Raw genomic sequence first — 21,531 nt, 5'->3', positions numbered from 1 at the left:
GCTATTCCATGCGAGAAATTGCTAAGAAACTCAAGATTTCCTACAACGGTATGTACTACTCCCTTCAGAGGACAGCACACACAGGCTCTAACCAGAGTAGAAAGAGAAGTGGGAGGCCCCGCTGCACAACTGAGCAACAAGACAAGTACATTAGAGTCTCTAGAAATAGACGCCTCACAGGTCCTCAACTGGCAGCTTCATTAAATAGTACCCGCAAAACACCAGTGTCAATGTCTACAGTGAAGAGGCAACTCCGGGATGCTGGCCTACAGGGCAGAGTGGCAAAGAAAAAGCCATATCTGAGACTGGCTAATAAAAGGAAAAGATTAATATGGGCAAAAGCACACAGACATTGGACAGAGGAAGATTGGAAAAAAGTGTTATGGACAGACAAATCGAAGTTTGAGGTGTTTGGATCACACAGAAGAACATCTGTGAGACGCAGAACAACTGAAAAGATGCTGGAAGAGTGCCTGACGCCTGGGGTTGCTTTGGTGCTGGTAAAGTGGGAGATTTGTACAAGGTAAAAGGGATTTTGAATAAGGAAGGCTATCACTTCCTTTTGCAACGCCATGCCATACCCTATGGACAGCGCTTGATTGGAGCCAATTTCAACCTACAACAGGACAATGACCCAAAGCACACCTCCAAATTATGCAAGAACTATTTAGGGAAGAAGCAGGCAGCTGGTATTCTATCTGTAATGGAGTGGCCAGCGCAGTCACCAGATCTCAACTCCATAGAGCTGTTGTGGGAGCAGCTTGACCGTATGGTACGCAAGAAGTGCCCATCAAGCCAATCCAACTTGTGGGAGGGCCTTCTGGAAGCATGGGGTGAAATTTCTCCTGATTACCTCAGAAAATTAACAGATAGAATGCCAAAGGTCTGCAATGCTGTAATTGCTGCAAATGGAGCATTCTTTGACGAAAGCAAAGTTTGAAGGAGAAAATTATTATTTCAAATAAAAATCATTATTTCTAACCTTGTCAATGTCTTGACTATATTTTCTAGTCATTTTGCAACTCATTTGATAAATATAAGTGTGAGTTTTCATGGAAAACACAAAATTGTCTGGGTGACCCCAAACTTTTGAACGGTAGTGTACACGTCCACTTTTAGTGTCAGACTATGGCTTCTTAATGATCGGATGTAATATCCAAAGTGCTGGCATCAGGTTACTACATCATATGTTCCAAGTGCCTGTCTGACATAGTACTAAGAGAAGAATTGCTATTGAGATGCCTATAATTCTATTATGACAGCAAGTCCCATCTATTTAGCTATATTAAACAGAATAATAAAACTTAGGGATACGAGCAATTATTACCTTTTGCTCTGCTTCATCCCAAATGGTTTGTCCTCTGTATCCACTGTTGTATGATGGGTTTGTGACTTTCTGCATACTGTATTAAAATGAGTGTTTATACTGTATGATGGTTATTGGTCATTTATTTAGTGCTTGTGCAAAGTGACTGTAAGAATGCATTTATTTTTTTTGTGGCTTTTATAGCGCAAACATATACCGCAGCACTGATCAAAGACAGTGAGCATTGACATCTGTCCCTGTTCCTAATGGGGCTTACAATCTATTTTCCATATCTCAGACACACTCAAGGGGGTTTTAAACGATTATTGGGCAGACGAGCGTTCATAATTGCCCTCGATCATCTGCTGGTCGTATCGTTTTAAAAAAGTAAAAGATTATCGTATTCGGCCGCACATCTCCCTGGGTAAACATGGAGACACGCTGCCGACATGATAATAATGTATGGGGACGAGCGATACACTTTATGCAAATGTTGCCCTTAGTTGAATTTGAACCCAAACCCTAGTGCTGCAAGGCAACTGTGAATAAATGGCAAAGTCTATAAAAAAACAAAAGTTGAAAAAGTCAATTTAATTCAGCCTATTATCCTGCAGTGTTGATCCAGAGAAAGCAAAAACAAAAACCTATAGCCCTATGGCAGATTCCAATTGTCCCCATTTTAGGGGGAAAACTCCCTTTCTCCAGTTCTGCTATATCTTTCTCATACACTAGTGTAATGATTCGCTCTTCTGCTAATAGCACAAACTGGTGCTGACTAAACAGGGGTGCGTAGTTTAAGGGATCCCTGGTCACCCTTTAACCGCTATACCGGTCTGAACTTCGCTGCAGGGAGTCCCCAGGTTGCAGTTCCCAGAGTATTCACTGACTGGCAGTTTGAGCAGGAGTAAATAAAGTCATACCAGTCTAGGAAACAACAAACATGAGGACAGGCAGTTGCATGGTCAGAGTCAAGACGAGGGTCAAATTCCAGGACGGTAACCAGAAGAACAAAACAAAGTTTTGCAGGAGGGTAGTCAGATAGTCCGGTATCGTTACCAGTAGCAGCAATCAGAAGGGTAATCTAAGAAGCGTAGTCAGATAAGCTGGGTTCAATAACCAATGGTAAAAATAAGCAGAGTAGTCGAGGCAAGATAGATTCGGTAACTAGTAGCAAAAAGTAAGTAAGATTTCAATAATAAAACGTCAGACAAACCAGTAGAGTAACACTATTGAGTGACACAGAAGCCAAAAACTTGGAAATTCAACTAGAACACTCAATGATCTGATTGGCCGGGAGGCAGACTGTCTGATTGGTCTGCCAGCCAGCCTTTTTGATTGTCTGAACTGCCGTAACTTCATGAATGATCATACGGCCATGCGCAATGTCTGGGCGCCGCCTGATGTTTCCAGCAGCACTGTCGCGACTGACCGAAGAGGGTGACACAGAAGGAGAGCAAAGTGGATACAAGTAGTACCCAAAACTGTAGAGAATACTCCCTGGCCATTGACTGTGCAGCTAACTTTGCTATCCACTAATATTCCCAGTTCCTTCCGTATCAGAGTTTGATCTTTTGATATGTAATCATGACATTTCATCCCAGGTGCCTAATCTTACATTTCACTGCATTACAATTTATTTGCCACCTCTCTGCCAAAGCCGTCCAACTGACGCAAATATAACAGCCCACATTTACTAAGTATGGCGTATGTTACACCAATCTAAGTAAAGGAGTAAGTTTGAGGGATTTGCGGCAAATTTATGAAAAAGCGGAAAATCGAATTTACACCTGCCATGAACGGGTTTAGATTTGCGCCGAAATTTGGTGCCATTTTCAGGCTTAATACTTAACAAATTAGTCTAAAACTACACCTCATTGGAGGCCTCGCCAACCCTTTTGTCACTTTTCAATTTTGTCGAGTGCAAGAAAAGTCAAAATTTTTAACATAAAATGTTTTGCCGTAAACTGCATACTGTACTAAGTGTGGGCCAGTAATATAAATAATAGTAACTCAATGAGTGATGATACCAAGTGTGACAATGAGTGTGTAAAAACGAATCTTGGGTGTGCCTTATTATCTAGTGTGTCTTATAGTGTAAAATTGAAAATTATAGTTGTGACCTGCTGTAAATGGTAAAAAACGTGTAAGCCTGAAAGTAGCGGAGACCGTGGAAAAGTGGCTAAATAGGCTTTAAACGCCTCAACGAGAGTTATGTCTTAAGCCCCTGACCCTGTGTTACAAGGCAGCAATGCTAAACGTTCTGCTACATTACAAGTGAATAACAGATCGAATCAAGGTCAGCTGCGACAAGCACCCAAGTCTGTTTAATTTTATTTTTGCTCATGTGAGCTATTCAGATATTAAAAAATAGAAAGTACAATAGAAAATATAGGCTAATTGTAAAACACACAGTAGTGAAATGGTAGTTTAGGCCTCTAAAGTAAGATGAATGCAAGGACACCATGACCCATGATAATAAACCTTCACTTCATACCATTGTATAACAAAGGTTTGTGTGTCATAGAATCTTATTATTTCTGAGCACACAGAGCAGCTTTGGGAAATGAATCTGATGCATTTGATTTTCTCACAGTGCTGAAGTGTCAAGATTGCAGCCTCAGTCATATAATTCCTCAAGTCTTCTGTGCACGGTTAACACTAAAAACAAGAATGTAATCCTAGGGTAAATTCGATTTTAGGAAAGGCAAGCAGAATATATTAAGAATTTTATTTTCATAGATTCCGATGTTATAAAAAATAAAAATATATTTGAATACAACACTAATAGGGAAGTCAAATCAAGTGTTGTTTTTAAAGGAAAAAAACAAAATACAAGATCAGTATAGTTTCTAACCCCTTGACGTATTATCACGGACATGTACGTGATAAGCGTTATAGGGAAGTATTTAGCGCGGTTACGGGCTGAGAGTGTTCCAAATGCTATGGGTGACACCCGGGACTAATGTCCAGGAACAGCGATCGCACTGTTCCTGCCAGTCATCTGAAGTGTTGAAAGAGGGGACGGCCCCCTCCAACAGCTCATTGGCGCGCCGACAACCCGATCGTGGGGTGCCAGTGATTGTCACGGCAGCCCAGGCGCCTAATGAAGGCCCGCAGGTCTGCCTTTTGTCTGCCTATGTTAAGCCGTGTCTCTGGCACGGCTTAACAGAAGCCTGTAAAAATGTTGATATACTGCAATACATTAGATCTAACGATTGCTGGTTCAAGTCCCCTAGAGGGACTAATAAAATGTGTAAAAGAAAAGTTTAATAGAATTATTAGTAGTGAAAAAAAAAAAAAGGAAAAAAAAAATAACATTTACCATTTTTCTTCTAAAGCAATATAAAAAAATAAACAAAATTGGTATCGCTGCATCTGTAATAGTCCGAACTATTACAATATACCATTATTTCACTCGCATGGTGAACGCCGTATAAAACAAAACATTTAAAACGCCCAAATTGCTGTTTTTTTGGTCAACTTCGCTCTAAAAAAAATGTTAATAAAAAGTGATCAAAAAGTTCTATGTACCAAAAGTTGTTAGCAATAAAAACTACAGCTCGTCCCGCAAAAAAACATAAGCCCTCACACCACTGAATCCGGGGGAAAATAAAAAAGTTATGACTCTCAGAATGTGGTAAAACAAAATAATTTTTTTTGGAACAAAACATTTTTTTTAAAGTAGTAAAGTATAAAAAAAACTATATAAATTTGGTATCACCGTAATCGTATTGAGTCGCAGAATACAGTTAAGTTGTTGTTTTTACAGCATGGTGAAAGGCATAAAAACGAAAACCAAAAAACAATGTAGTAATCGCAGTTTTTTCCAATTTCAGCCCGCAAAGAATTTTATTCAGTTTCCCAGTACATTGAACGGTACTTTAAAAAATAAGCTCTCACACCGCTTTATTGACAGAAAAATAAAAATGTTATGGCTCTTGGAACGCGGTGAGTAAAAAAATAAAAAATAAAAAATGGAAAATGGCTCGGTACTTAAGGGATTAAAATACTTACAGAAACACAGAACCATATGTGTCTTTTCATAACTCCAACAAAATCTGAAGTGGTTCACAATAAGGGAAAAATAATAGCACATAACAAAACATAACATAGAAACCAAAAACTTTAATATAAAATGCCCAATTAGGGAATATGGATGTCCTAGAGGGGGGTCTCTTGCTCGGGAACCCTCTCTATGAACAAGAGCAGAAAGCCACTAACAATCAGCTTCCCCCTCTCTTTCTCTGCTGGACTCGCGCCAAACATGCATTATATAAACGGCCTATCATCTGATTGGCCACCATTTAATACCACATTTTCCCTGCAGTGGCAAATGTCTGGCTGGTGGTGGCTTCCCCAAAATCAGCTATTTGCCAAGGGTCTCCATATTAAAAGGGTTGTCTGTGATTAGACCGCCCCTTTAAGCACACACCGTTTAGGAAGTCTGATAAGTGTTCCTGGAAAAAAGGGTTTTTGAGTGGTTTGGTTATAACTATGGATATGAGATGCTTGTCTGGTTTTCTTTCTTGGGGAGGCAAGCGGGAAGATGTGAAATAAATATGACAGTACTAGGTCATTAGCACAAACAAAATAATTTGTAGGTTAGTATATAGAGATGATAAATAATATTAACTCCTTAATGCCCTATGATGTAATTACATCACGGGCATTGGCCTGTTAATGCAAAATGCTTTACTGTAATGGTGTCGCGTTACCAGGCTACTGTGTCTGCAGACAGTTTTGAAGCAGTGACAGCTTAACGCTATCACTGCTGCAAGGCCAGTACCGGAGCTAGCCTCAGATTCAGGCGATTAACCCCTTAGATGCAGTGCTCAAAAGCGAGCGCTACATCTATGGGGTTACTAGCAGATCAGAACCCTGTGATGGCTGCTTTGGCAACCAGATGCCTAGCAATGGCTTCCTGTCTGCCAATTACGGAGGCCTGTTAGACCCCACCCGGAGGCGGGGTCTAAAAACTTGCGCAAAAGCTGAGCCTGCTCCATCAGCTGCGGGTGCCATTTTTAACCACTTAGATGCCGTGATCAAAAGCAATAGCAGCATCTTAGTGATTGTAAACAATCGCTGAGATGCGATCGTGGAGCTGCCGATGCTTGCTATGGCAACCGGAGGCCTAACACCTAACAATGGCCTCCTGGTCTGCCACCTACAGAAGCTCATTAGGCTCTGCCTGAAGGTGGAGTCTAGTAGACTTGCTAGTAAACCTACAAAGAACCTCAAAACAGGGTAAAGCGAAAAGGAGAATCCCCAATATGACTCAGAAGCAACCTACAAAGCGCAAAAGCGCAAGGGGACATAACATCCCAATAGAATATAAAGATAACTACCATGAATAGTAAAAAATATACATCTTTATTATTACATAACGATACATGGTATTACAATAATAAATATAGCAAAAGTGAAGGATCATATATAAGGAGAAACAGCAGTCAGGTACAGATGACAAAATACCATGAGGGAAACAAGAGACAACCAAACTCTGAAACACGTCCCAATACTACACATACCATACACACAAGTATCGTATAGTAAAAAGGTATACAAAGTGTATGTATGTGAGGCTATATCTATAACAGAAATGCTGCCTGTTGCAAAGTGTGCATAACAAATGCCCGCTACAGATCAACGGCGCAGAAACAGGCAAAAGTAACAGATATATGCCAAAAAAGATAGTGTGGAAACGAATATACCTGTGGACATGATGGCAGCACGGGACGTGGAGAGATGGCACAAGTACGCCTCGATGCGCGTTTCGCCTGTATATTTTTTACTATTAATGGATGTTATCTTTATATTCTATTGGGATGTTATGTCCCCTTGCGCTTTTGCGCTTTGTAGGTTGCTTCTAGTAGACTTGGTGTCAGTGAATGACTGACAGCTCTAATGCATTGCAGTATGTGGGTAGTGCAATGCATTAGAATAGTATCAAAGGTGCAGGCCGTCAAGTCCCCTAGTGGGCCAAAAAAAAAGTACAAAAAAAGATAATGAAAATATTGTACAAAAGAATAAAAATAAGAGCTATAAGTTGAAAAAACAAAAACGGTCTTTTTTCCTATGTCTTTTATTATAGGAAAAAAACAAAATAAATATTTAGTATCACAAGCACTTATACATCTTTTTTGACTGAAAAATAAAAAAGTTATGGCTCTCAGAATATGGTGACAAAAAATAAATTTAAAACAAAAAGTGATTTATTGTGCAAACGCTGCAAAACAGAAAAAAATACTATATGCATATGGTATCGCTGTAATCATATCGACCCGCAGAATAAAGAAAAATTGTCATTTATAGCCCACGGTGAGCACTGTAAAAAAAAAAAAAGAAGCAGAAAACATTGTCAGAATTGCTGGTTCTTGGTCACATTGCTTGCAAAAAAATGGAATAAAAAGTGATTAAAAAAAATCGCATGTACCCCAAAATGGTACCAATGAAAACTACAGATTGTCCCGCAAGAAATAAGACCTCACACAGTTCCGGTGGAGAAAAAGTCTCAGAATATGGCGACGCAAAATGTGCAAAGTGTTCCAAAAGGGGGATAGATCGGGCACCATTTATCAGTGCGACACTGGCCATACGTCTGTGAAATATTATTTATTTACCTCATTATTATACGCTCTTATTATGCCCTGATGTGCTCCACACAGCTTACATACGCCCCCACATTATAAACTGAAATACCAGTAAAACCCCAAAAAGAACTATTTCCAAGCAAAACCTGTGCTCCAAAGCCAAATGGCGCTCCCTCCCTTCTGAACCCTATAGTGCGCCCAAACAGCCTATTTACGTCTACATATATGACATCGCCATACCCGGGAAAACATGATTAAATCTATATGAGGTATTTGTCTTAGGTGGCACAAACTGGGCACAACATATTGTGCACTAAAATGGCATATCAGCGGAAAATTGCAGTTTTCACTTTGTACCATCCGCTGAGCATTAATTTTTAATGAAAAAACACCAGTGGGGACAAAATGCTCACTACACCCATTAAAATGCCTTAAGGGGTGTAGTTTCTAAAATAAGGGTCACATCTACGGGGTTTGTTTTATTATTTGACCTCAGAGCCCTGCAATTGTGGGTCAATGCTCTGAAAATCACCACAATAGGCCTCAAATGATAAATGCCTTGAGGGGCCTAGTTATCAAAATGGGGTCACTTCTTGGGGGCTTCCAGTGTACTCTGGTACCTTAGGGTTTTGCAAATGTGACATGGCACCCAAAAACCAGTCCAACAAAATCTACATGCCAAATAGCGCCCCTGCCTTTTTGAGCCCTGCCGTGTATCCAAACAGTAGTTTATGACCGCATGTGGGGTATTTCCGTACTCAGGAGAAATTGCTTTACAAATGTTGGGCAGCTTTTTCTCCTTTATCCCTTTAAAAAAATGAAAAATCCCAACTTATATCAAAAAATGTTGATATTCATTATTATGGCCTAATTCCAATAAATTCTGAAAAACACCTGTGGGGTCTATAAGCTCACTATACCTCTAGATTCCTTAAGAGATGTAGTTTCAAAAATGAGGTAACTTTTGGGGGGTTCCTACTGTTTTGGCCCCGCAGGTGCTTTGCAAATGTGACATGGGACTCAAAAACGATTCCAGCTAAATTTGAGCTCCAAAAGCCATATGGTGCTCCTTCCCTTTTGAGCCCTGCCGTGTGTCCAAACATCCGTTTATGAGCACTTATGGGGTATTGCCATAATCGGAAGAAATAGCTTTTCAAATTTGGGGTGCTTTTTCTCCTTTATTCCTTGTAAAAATTTGCTTTTTCATTTCATGGCCTAATTCCACTAAATTCAGCAGATAAAACTGTCGGGTCAAAATGCTAAAATATTCTCCTCAATAAATTCATTCAGGGCTGTAGTTTCCCAAATGGGGTCACTTTTGGGGGATTTCCACTGTTTTAGTACCTCAGGGGATTTGCAAATGCAACATGGCACCCGAAAACCACTGCAGCAAAACTAGAGCTCCAAAAGCCAAATGGAGTTCCTTCCCTTCTGAGCCGTGCCGTGTATCCAAAAAGCAGTTTATTACCACATATGGGGTATTGCCGTAATCGGGAGAAATTTATTTTCAAATGTTGGGGTGTTTGTTTTATGCCTTGTAAAAATTGAAATTTCTACATTAGATTGTAAAAAAAATTAGATTTTCATTTTCACAGCCTCATACCACTAAATTCAGCAAAAAAACCCGTGGGGTCAAAATACCCACTATACCCATTAATAAATTCATTGAGGGGTGTAGTATGCCAAATGGTGTTTTTGGGGGGTGTTTCCACTGTTTTGGCCCCACAAGACCTCTTCATACCTGACATGGTGTCTAAAATATATTCTAATAAAAGGAGGCCCCAAAATCCATTAGGTGCTCCTTTAGTTCTGAGGCCTGTGCTTCAGTCCAGTAGCGCACTGGGGCCACATGTGGTATATTTCTCAAAACTGTAGAATCTGGGCAACAAAAAATGAGTTGTGTTTCTATAGTAAAACCTTCTGTATTACAGAAAAAAATTGATAATTTCACCTCCAATTTGCCTTAATTCCTGTGAAACGCCTAAACGGTTAAGAAACTTTCTTTACGTTTTTAAAATGGGGTGATTTATAGGGGGTTTCTAATATATAAGTCCCTCAAAGCCACTTCAGAACTGAACTGGTCCCTAAAAAAAAAGCTTTTTAAATTGTGAGAAATTGCTGCTAAAATTATAAGCCTTGTAACATCCTAGAAAAATAAAAGGATGTTCAAAAAACAATGCAAACATAAAGTAGACATATGGGATATGTAAACTAGTAACTATTTTGTGTGGTATTACTATCTGGTCTTACAGGCAGATACATTTAAATTTAGAAAAATGCTAATTTTTGAAAACTTTCTCTACATTTTTGTGTTTTTCACAAATAAATACTGAATGTATCAACCAAATTTTACTACTAACTTAAAGTACAATGTGTCACAATATGTCACGAGAAAACAGTCTCAGAATCGCTTGGATAGGTCAAAGCATTCCAAAGTTAAACCACATAAAGTGACACGTCAGATTTGAAAAATGGGGCTGCATCCTGAACATGCCAACTAGTCAACGTCCTTAAGGCGTTAAGGGTACTATATAGTAAAGATCCTTGAATATAAAAATCAAAACTTAGAAGAGGCAGAGTTGCTTTGGTTATTGTGAATTCAATAGTTGTATAAATAGTCCAGTTTATGCAAGGAGTAAAGGTCAACTCGGAAATTAAGCATAACCCCAATATAGTATGTCTACAGTCAATAAAGGACAGAGCAAAAGGAAATTGGTCTTAGATTTAGATTATTTGCGGTAAAAAAAAATACACATAGGGGAGATTTAATAATGTGATTGCGTCTAGACCTTGTTGTAAAATGCACCAAAATGTGACGCATTTCTGGTGCATGATATCGCATGTTTTAGACCTAGTTATGAAGCAAATGTGCCAGAAAGACCAGATGTTTGCGCCTCACTAAACGCTTTTTAAAAGTGTATAAATAATGGGGTCATGGCTTAGCAAAAAGGGGATACTAAATAAACATGCCAAAGTGCAACAAAATTGGACCTAAATTTGGCACAGAAAAATCTTGTAAACTAAGCCAGCAAAGAGGTGGTATATGGAAGAAAAAACTGTCTAACATGTCTAGCAAGATGCACCAAATTTATCATACAGCGTGCCCATCTTCTGACTGTCTGGTCTAAGCCCCAAAATATTCTAGTGCTATTGAGGAGAGCAGCAGAGATTTTACCATGAGAAGTAATTAGGTTAAAGTTTTTAACATGGTACTAAAGACCAATTACAAATTTTTTTCATTTTTTTTTTTTACATTTTATGTGTAGAGAGTGGTGATCAGGCGTTTCCTACTTATACTATGTTGATAAAAAAAACACTACCTATTTTACATTTTGTATGGCAGGGCTTAACAGAAGCCTGTAAAAATGATATACTGCAATACATTAGTATTGTAGTGTATTGTACCAGCGATCTAACAATCGCTGGTTCAAGTCCCCTAGGGGGACTAATAAAATGTGTAAAAAAAAAGTTTCATAACGTTTTAGTAGTGAAAAAAAAGATATATTAAAAGTAAAAAAAAGTTTTCCCATTTTTCCTCTAAAGTAATGTTAAAAATAAAAAAATAAACAAATACTTTTCGTTACAATAAATTTCTAATACTTTTCATTATGTACATATCTGTGAACGTTTCATTTAGTAGTTATTTCTGTGAGCCAGCTCTATGTTTAGGTTTAGATTTCCTTTAGACCTCACTGCCATGTTTGACTTTGAAGTCCTGCCAATAGTGAAGTTGGTTTTTAGTGCTGTGCTAATCCTTGGCAGGCTCAGGACAAAACTTTAGGGGCATCATTTTATCCTCTGCAACTGTGGGGTGAAATAAAATAAGTACGGATGACCATACAAATATATTATAGTAGCTTTCTTTTCCCATTTTAATCCATTCTTTCAACATAAACATTGCATTAGGATCAGAACTGTGAAAAGTATGTTCTGATAACGTTTAACCTTTATATAGAAACATTAAATAACTGTAAAATGTATCCTGAAACTACGCTAGAGTAATAAAATGAAATGAGTAAATCAGACACAGTGTGGTACCTCAGGGTTATTTAGCTTATTTTAACATGCACCATTATTGTTATTAAATATTGTAAGAAACTATGTGCCCACTGATGTTATGCATTATGTCCACCTCTCCACCGTGTTCCATGAAAAAATGATAAATAAAACATTGCTCAGTATTTTATACTTCTCTCTGTTATCAAACTGTCCATCTTTTGAATGTATAAGGGCTTATGCACACGACCATATTATGGCTATATTATGTACAACCTCTTTATGACTCCATGCTGTACAACCCCCAAGTTTTATAAAGCCGTAATACAACAACCATACAAGTCTATGGTGCCCTATCGTACATCTTTCTGCCTCCTATTTATACAATTTAACTCCGTATGAATCAGACAAAACAAAATAGTGGCATGCTCCATGAGATGTTGTATTACAGAGCTTTTCTCCCCTAGAATCATATTTTTAGGTCAAAATATCTCAGTAATGCAGTGACATGCAGATGCACGGTATGGCGGCACGTGAAGTGTCTATGGCTATGTAGTTTGATGCTACAGGGACTCTGCGTGCCTCCATACAGGCTTCATGAACACAGCTGTGCCATATGCATGACACCTAACTCTATTTTCTTTTCAATGAATTATCTACATAAGTAATTCTGTAGATTCCTTGATTTTCACCTGTCCAGTCAGTATGAATGCATGGATGGATAGATGGATGGAGATTTCCATTGCATTACTGTGTAAACACAAATTTTCTCTCAAGTGGTGACCATGTGATACATGGCTGTGCCCAGTCTTTCAGAGCAGCAGCTGCTCTATGAATAATAGAGAGGGGTCCTCAATACAGGCACACATATCATGGCTATGATGGGAGGCGTCATAACTACCATACAGCACATGTCTTTTATGATGTGGTGTCACTTTATTGTGGTAACCGATGATCTGAAATTTTCTATAATCTGGCATTGCAAAAAAAAAACATGTATGGTATTTTAATGGTTAAAACATTGATTTAAAACCACAGGAACATCCGTTCACGAAAGTGTGATGTGTTTTTTAATACTATATGCAAAACATTGGAATACGATTAGCTTTCTATGTGTTACCTCAATAAATTAACAGTAAAATATAACAACTTTTCAAATTATTACTGTTAATTCAATCCAAGAAATCCATTGAAATGTTGGTGGGATTCATTGTGGGGCCTGTTTTGCCAAAATAGCACTTATAATCAATTTTAATCTTATTTCTAAAGATTAGACCAGAGAACGAACATTTCTAAATTTCAGCTCGCTTACAAGTTTCTTCTCAGCATCACAACAAAGGAGTGTTTAGTGCCCAATGGTTGTTGCTATGAATACTAAGCATTCTATTCATCCAGCTGAAAAGGTTAGACTATGCAACAGCTTGAGATATTATTTTCTCACCTTTACTTATTTAGAGAATTTAAGCAAAGCACTAGATTATATTTTCATGTCACCCAGAAAAAAATAATCACTAAACTGAATTTGTACTTTACATTAACTATTTTAACTATGTTTCAAAATTAAGACAGTAAAATTCCTTTATTATTGGTTTTAGGTTTGTGAAAAAGCGTGACAAAAATAACTTTATTATAACATCGCCTTGCGGTCTGTCATTTTGACAGTCCTAATACAGAAGAGGCAGTTGAGAAGGAGAGGGACTAGATGAAGGTGTTCTGATGAGCAGAAGTCCCATCACAAGCAGTCTTCTATAATTTGAAAGTGTTCTCCAGGACTTTAACATTGATGGCCTATATTCAGCATAGGCGATCAATATTTGAACAGTGGGGTCAGAGATCCAGTAAGCTGCCGATCAGCACAATGAATGTGTCCCCTTTAATGTCTACACAGGCATTGCGGATCAAGTATATTAGTTGCTGTGCCTAGTGCTGCAGTTCCTCACATTCAAGTGAATGGTCTGAGATGCATAACCTGTCAAGTGTAGACTTTCAGCTTTAATACAAGGGGTTTTACAAAAATATTGTATTAAAGGGAACCTGTCAAGTTAAACAAGCAGTCCAATCTTCAGGCAGCATGTTATATATAGAGCAGCAGAATCTGAGCAGATTGATAGATCGCTTTGTGGGGAAAAGATTGAGGATGACCTGTCATTTATTTATATAAATCCCTGATAACTCTGGGCATAAGAGTCCAGTGGGTGGTGCTACTCAGTGATTGGCAGTAATTTATGTATTCACACTTATACAGGTAAGGCGGATAATCAATGGTTGAGACAGTCCACTGGACTCTTTAAGCGTAATCGAATGCTGAGATGCACTAGGATTTTCTGAGTGCAAGACGGTGAAAAATTACCCTTTACGAAGGCGCTGTTCCCTCTGCTGTATTAAGGATGATCCTCTGGAGTCATGCAAGTGTTAACCTTTTATTAATATAATAATATCATAACATGCAACACGTTTCAAAGCCAGACCGGCTACTTCATCGGACAATTTTACATAATTTTACTAAAATTGCCTGATGAAGGATCTGGTCTGGCTTTGAAACACGTTGCATGTTATGATATTAATAAAAGGTAAACATTTGCATGACTCCAGAGGATCGTCTTTAATACAGCAGAGGGAACAGTGCCTTTGTACAGGCTCATTTTTTGCCGTCTTGTACTCAAATTATCCTAGTGCATCTCAGCATTCAATATCGCTTATACTCTGTCTGGGACAAGCTCTTCACCCAGAAAGACCCGTGGCTAGCAGTCTCCCGAACCAGCACTTGGACTATATATTCATCTTTTTAACTACCAGATTGTCATGCCCCCAGCACAACGCCGCCAGGTGAGTGTACACCTCTTACTTTCCTGTTTCTCCTATTTATCGTGAGATGATGCCCTATGTTACTCAATTGTGTGCTTTTTTCTTTAAAGTGATTTCCCTGGACTCTTTAGGCCCACAGTAAGCAGGGATTTAAATGAATAAACTACATGTTATCCTCAGTCTTTTTGAATAAAACTAGATCAATCTGCTCAGCTTCTCCTTCTCTTCTGCTACTTTTAGATAGGTTAGCATGCTCAACGTGACAGGTTCTGTTCAACCATTTAGGGATTACAGCCCATTTTTTACATAGTTCTACCGTTTTTACAGCCTGAAAAGTGATTGATTGATTGATTGATAAGCACTTTTATCGGCGCAACCTGTTCCCTTGTTATTTCATCATAAATTAAGGAAATTAAAGGTCTAGACTTGATTCCAAGAGTTGAATTTGCATTTGGTAGCTATTCATGGGAACTCTCGATATTCGGTACAAAGTAGTGTCAATGTAAGTGAAGGAGGCCATTATTAACCCCTTAGTGACCAGCCTATTTTAAAACTCGATAACCAAGCTATTTTTTAAGTTTTTCCATCGTCGCATTCAAAGAGCTATAACTTTTTTATTTTTGCGTCCCTCCCTCTCTCCAAAACCACTTAGATGCAGAGCTCGCTATTGAGCGCCTCATCTAAGGGGTTAAACGAGCGGATTTCGATCCGCCCGCTCGAGCAGCGCTGCCCCAATTTCTCAGCTACCTCCAGTAGCTGAGAACAAGGAGTTTTAACTGCTCCCGGTGGCGCAGCATTATTCTGATGCAGCGCCATGAAAAGGCGCATGCATCAGAATAAAACCCGTTAGTGGCCGCCGTGAAAAGGCGTATTGGCGGACACTAACGGGTTAAGTTTACACAAACAAAAAAAATCAACACAAACAAAATCGTTTGGACAGAGAAAAAACAATAATAACTTATGCTGAATGATGGGAAGAGAACAGTATGGAGAAGGAAAGGAAGGTCTCATGATCCAAAGCATATCACATTATGGAAAGACATGTATGGTTGCCAATAAACACTGAGTCACTGGTATTTATTGATGACGTGACTGCGGATAACAGTAGCAGGATAAATTCTGAAGTATATATAACGAGACTTTCTGCTAAGATTCAGTCAAAAGTGGCAAAACTGCTAGGATGGCAGATGGATCATGACCTAATACTATCGCAAAAGCAACCCAAGAGCTCCTTTTCGCCAGTTTATGGTTAGCACTGGCAGTATCAAGCAAGTTGCGGAGTCTAACAAGCCCACCGGTCTTTTTCAGAGATCACTTCAAGGTGTTATGCACTTAGCTGCCAGGGGCCTACAGGTCATGGCCCTCTAACAGCCCCCTTAATGTGGCTAGTTGAAGATAGGCAGATGATGGAATGAGGATGCAGTGCCAAATCCAGATCCAAAAGAATAGTCAAACACAGCTGAGGTCTGGGTCACAAGCATTGGTTCAGAAACAGAGTCACAAGCCAAGGTCAGGCACCCAACTAGATAATCACAGGTGCAAGAACACAAAAGCTGATGTCAGGATGGAACCTAACAATCTGGCACCTATTGGTGTTCACAAAGATGCTTATAAAGGCAGTCCAATTGGACCAATCTGAAGGCAGGTCCTCATGATGACCACTGGACGGAGCTTTGGCGTGTAGTACTGTACTTTTGCCACTAGAGGGAAATGGCTGAAAGACGGGGAGAGGAGATTCTACCCAGGAGATGGGATCATCGAATACGGTAAGTAGGTGCTTGGCGCTGTTTTGTTACATGTACAGATTCTTAATTATGAAAATAGTGTCATTGTCTAAAGACTTCTGGACCCGAGTGTATATTGTGTTCAACAAGTCCTGAATAATCATTTTATAGTAACACTAAACCTAGAAAATAATTATTAAAATAAATAGATAAACTTCCCCATACTGTTGGTCAGTCTGCAGGATTTTCTGCATGTTAATGCCGTGGGACCCTGTGTCTGCTGTGCCTGCAGTTGGGGCCTGAATTCAAACGTGAGACTGATGGTGAGCTGTGAAGTATAGTGACAGAAAGCCAGTGGGAAGAGGTTAGAGCTGCACCTCAACCTAAATCTTGTGGTTGTTGCTGGAAAAAAAGTCATGAGTGGTGAAAGAGAAACTTCTCTGTAGTTTTGTAGCCATGGCTGGGTTGTGTGGGTTGTGAAAGTATCAGCCCTGGGAGAACATTAGTAACTAGTGCTTATTGGGAAATGGCTGTCCTAAAGTCTTTTGCAAAGAGTTGCCCTGAGATCTAGTCTGGGACCTGTAGAGAAAGTGGACCGAGGTCCCCTTTCCAAACAAGGACTTTAGTTTACCACTTAGTAGTTTTGGAGTGTACTATGATACACTCTTGTTGTGTAGAGTGTTGTGTGACATATACACTGCATATTCACATCCATGGGTGGTTGGGCCAATCTGTGAAAGATAGTGGCGAAGAACTTATGGAGGTTCAGGGTACATCTAAACAAAGTGAATGGTGCAATCCCCTAAGTTACAGAAAGATGGGGCAAGCTGTAGTAGGGAGGAGCCTCCCTGAGACTCTGTACCGCCCTGTGCTACTATTCAACTGCAACCTGGATGTCTACTGTGGTCATCATCCATTCCATTCTATAATGGGGAATCACCATTACATTTATGTGAGATGGTCCACTTTGATCCTCCTCTGTGCGTTGTGTTTGTGTGTGTGTGTGTGTGTGTAAACACATGTTTTATATGTTTGTGTAGTGACATCGTACATATATTTAGGTATTTGTATGTGTGCGGGTATATATAGGTTGTGTATGTGTGTTAAAGGGCAATAATTGTATGTATGAATGTGTGTATGAATTTTGGTACTAGTGAGCACATATACAGTACTTGTGTCAATGTGTGTAGTCTAAATGTATGTAGATGTGGTGTGTATATATGTGTACTCATGCATGTCGAAATTGTGCACAGAAAGTATGCTATTCAATTCAGAAGTAGTTTTACTATTCAGTTCAGAAGGAAACATTATTTTTTAGCAAAAGTCAATGCTCAGATGTATACAATTGCATAGCATAATGTTATATACATTAGAGTAAACGTATACCTCAGTTGTATCACTCCATTCCAAATTTTGCTGTGGTACCCCATGATCACTTGTAAAACCCCTGGGTATCAATGTTACTTGATAATTATTTTGGAAGTGCCATAATGCATTGCTCTATTAAGCACATATTTGGGGGATACATAGTGTATGTAGTGGTCAAAATGTAGTCAAAATGTTGTAACTGTATGTTATTGTCCTATAGTACAATGTCATCATAAAACAATGTGATATAGTAATTCCCTATAGAAGTATATGCCCACACAGAAGTGCCAACATTACCAAATGCGGGAAAAGCCACAGAGCAATGTCCACACAGTTGTGATTTTCTATAATGCTCATAGTGTATTGACCACAATGTAGTAAGCTTATAATAATGGACATTAAATTCAGATATAAGTAGAATGCTCTCACACACTGGTAGTGACCACACAATACTATCCATGGTAATGTTCACATAAGTACCCACATTTACATAATAAATAGCTCCCACATCTAACCCAATACTGATAAGAGTATAGTTGAAAACAATAATAGCTCAATATAGTAGTGGTCATATAGCAGAGACATATAAAAATATGCAAAAAAACAATGTGTGAAATAGCATTATGGTATGCCTACAATTCCTATAAATACATCATTTCATAATTATACCTGCCAGGAAGTAGAAGTCCCATCCTCTTAGCTCAAGGAATAGCTGATAGTTTGTTTTCAGTTTTTGGTTGAATATTAACTTTAATTTAGCTTTAGAATCATAATTTATGCATGTTTATTAGCATGTAGTTAACAAAAGTCATAGAATGCCCCAAAAGGCTGTTTGTTAGCATATATCACTTTAAAATGTTATCGCTTCATACCTGATTTTGACTTTAGAGGTATCTGAACTACGTGACCATCATTAATAACTTCACAGTCTCGACAGACCACATAGTTTGGAGATAGTTTAACTTCTATTAATGAAGGATCATATAGAGCTTCTCTTGAATTTATGTTTATTGGAGATTGGTATTGTCCATTCGCTTCTGGGTAAAGCAAACCCCACTCCACACCTACGAGCAAATGAAAAAATATACATTTTGGTTAACAGCAATTAATGAGTCTCTGTAAATCGAAAAATGGTAGCATTTCTCCTGTAATACAAAATACAAAAAATATGTAAGAGGAATATTGATATTGCTGCTGGAATACTGTAAATTTCTGTAGTTTATCTTTAACCCCTTCACACACCATGACTTAGTGGGATTAAAAAAAATACGTTTTCCAGGGTTTCCCATATTGGGCATTTATGCCTGTGGATATAGGTATATAGTTTCTGACCTTTAGTGGAATATTTCGTACACATTTGGCAATTGTGATGCCTTTGTTTTCTGTCAATTGAAATGGAAAAATATTTAATACAGTTTTCTACTTTTTTGACACTACTGTCTGGATTAAGGCTTACTTTCTATACGCTATATTGAAATCACCTCTTATTGCACTACCATACCCACAGGTTAGTCCACTAAAGGTCAGAAACTATATACCTATATCCACAGGATAGGCCATAAATGTCAGATAGATAAAGGCTCCACCTCTGGGACCCACACCTATCTCTAGAAAGGGGGCCCCGTGACCCGCTGTGCTACTTTCTGCCGCTGTCACTGTGCTCCGGCAACTGATTTACACGGTAGCCAGGTTTTCCGGAAACAGCTGAATGATTTTGCTACAGTTTTTCCAGAACTCTCATAGAAGTGAATGGGAGTTACAGAAACAGCGTAGCACAGTGAGCTATGCTGTATCCATAGCTTTGGAGTTCCGGAAACAGCGCAGCTTGCTGTGCTATGCTGTTTCTTTTACTTCTATTTTTCTTCTATGGCAGTTGAGGAAACAATGTAGGAAAACTTCCATCAACAGCGGCATGGGATGAGGTCAAGGGGCCTTGTTCTAGAGATAGGTGCGGGTCTCAGAGGTAGGACTTGCATCTGTAGAACATTTATGGCATATTCCGTGAATTTGCCATAAATGTTTTAGATTGGGAAGCCCTTTAATAACATTTTTGACAAAAAAAAAATATTAAAGGTAAAAAGAAAAACCCTTTTCCCATTCTTGCCATATAATAATGTAAACAGTAAAAAATAAACATATTTGGTATCGCCAAAGCCAATGTAATGATATTTATTCGACACAGTGAACGGCCTAAAAAAATTCAGAATTGCTGTTTTTTGGTCACCTTACCGCCTTAAAAAAATGGAATAAAAAGTGATTCAAAAGTCGTGTGTAGCCCAAAATGGTGACGTTTAAAAAATAACAATGCCTACCGCAAAAAAACAAGCCATTATACATCTATGTAGATGGGAAAAAGAAAACAGTTATGGCTCTTAAAATGCGGGAAGGAAAAAAATTAGAAAGGGAAAAACAAAAAATGGACCTTAAGAGATTAAAACACTAATGAGAAATTATTTTTTTTAGGGAAATTAACATTATTGTTGGACAATTCAAAGAATCTGAATGCAGATAAACCATGGATGCAGGGATTGTATGCCCTAAAACATCTCATAAATCTTTTCCCCATTGTACGGTGTCTGTCATGAAGTACAGTAGATTTATCACTGCTCCTGCATAGGAATAAATGTGGAATGATGTCACTGCAAAGTTGGAAGTTATTCATTCATATACAAGCTTTTTAGTAGATTTGCATGGGGTCAAAGTAACTTTGAAACATAAAAGAAAACTAAATATAAAAAGTTAAGTAACTTTGGAAGTGCTTGTTTTACTTGTCTTCAACTGATTTTCAATAATATGATGTTTTATTCTCTATTCTGACAGAGAATTCTACTGGTTATTGGTTACCAGTGAGCAGTGGATGTTGGGAGCTCGAATGTCCGTTACACCGTTTAGTGTTAGGGCTGCTTAAGTAGGTCACATGACTGTCAGCGAGCGGAGATAAACTGTTAACCATTTCCAACGGCAACTAGCAGCATATTGAGCATATTATGTATATAAATGGACAAAAAAAAAAAGAAACTGAGCTAAAAATCTACACAATAAACGTAAAACAAAGTATTGGCACAGTTACTTAACTTTTTTGGTAGGTTTTAAATGTAACATTTTTAAAACCCAGATTAACAAAACCCATCTCTGTTTTATCTATATGACTGTATAACGTTGTGTCCAAAGACATTGAGAACAATCTCAAATTATACACGTACATGAAATAGAAAAAAATCTGAGCAAGGCAAGTCGAACTTAATGAACTTGTTGCCAGATAGAATGAGATTTTTTTTTTTACTAACTAATCAATTTAATGTCACTTTTTACATACAAAAATATGTTTTTTTATCTTTTTTAAAACCGCCCCCGACATTGGTTTATTATTTTTTTAAATTCAAGAGTTAAAATACAGCAAAAAAACAAAACTTTACAAAAAATTTTACTTTATCATGGACAAAAATGACACAATTAGACATTAGAATACTTTACTACCGTATGCGACCAATCTGGCTGTAGAGAATATCACACTAACTTTATAAATTTCACACAATTTTGTGACAACATGGCAGTCCAATGCTTTATAAATATGACACACTGTATGTGCTGATGCCATTTTCAGCCCAATGTCCTCTCCAATAAAACTGTCTTTATATCAAAGTGCTGCAGTACCCAAAATGTATAAAACGGAAAGAAACAGAAAGTAACTAAGAAATAAAATGAAAACTACAAGGTATTTCTATAAACGACAGATCAGAGA

General features: G+C 38.3%; 1 protein-coding gene across 1 annotated transcript in view; it reads right to left on the bottom strand.

The window, feature by feature from the left end:
- CA8 (carbonic anhydrase 8) overlaps positions 1-21,531 on the bottom strand; it is an 88,426-nt gene that overhangs the window by 41,773 nt on the left and 25,122 nt on the right. Inside the window, exon 2 of the mRNA XM_075826206.1 lies at positions 18,662-18,853. Coding sequence (XP_075682321.1) covers positions 18,662-18,853 — 192 coding nt within the window. The remainder of the gene's footprint in view (positions 1-18,661; positions 18,854-21,531) is intronic.

The sequence above is a fragment of the Rhinoderma darwinii genome, chromosome 5 (genome assembly GCF_050947455.1).
Source record: "Rhinoderma darwinii isolate aRhiDar2 chromosome 5, aRhiDar2.hap1, whole genome shotgun sequence".
Taxonomy (NCBI): Eukaryota; Metazoa; Chordata; class Amphibia; order Anura; family Rhinodermatidae; genus Rhinoderma; species Rhinoderma darwinii.
The sequence above is the reverse complement of the archived record's forward strand: the minus strand, read 5'-3'. Positions and strand labels throughout refer to the sequence as shown.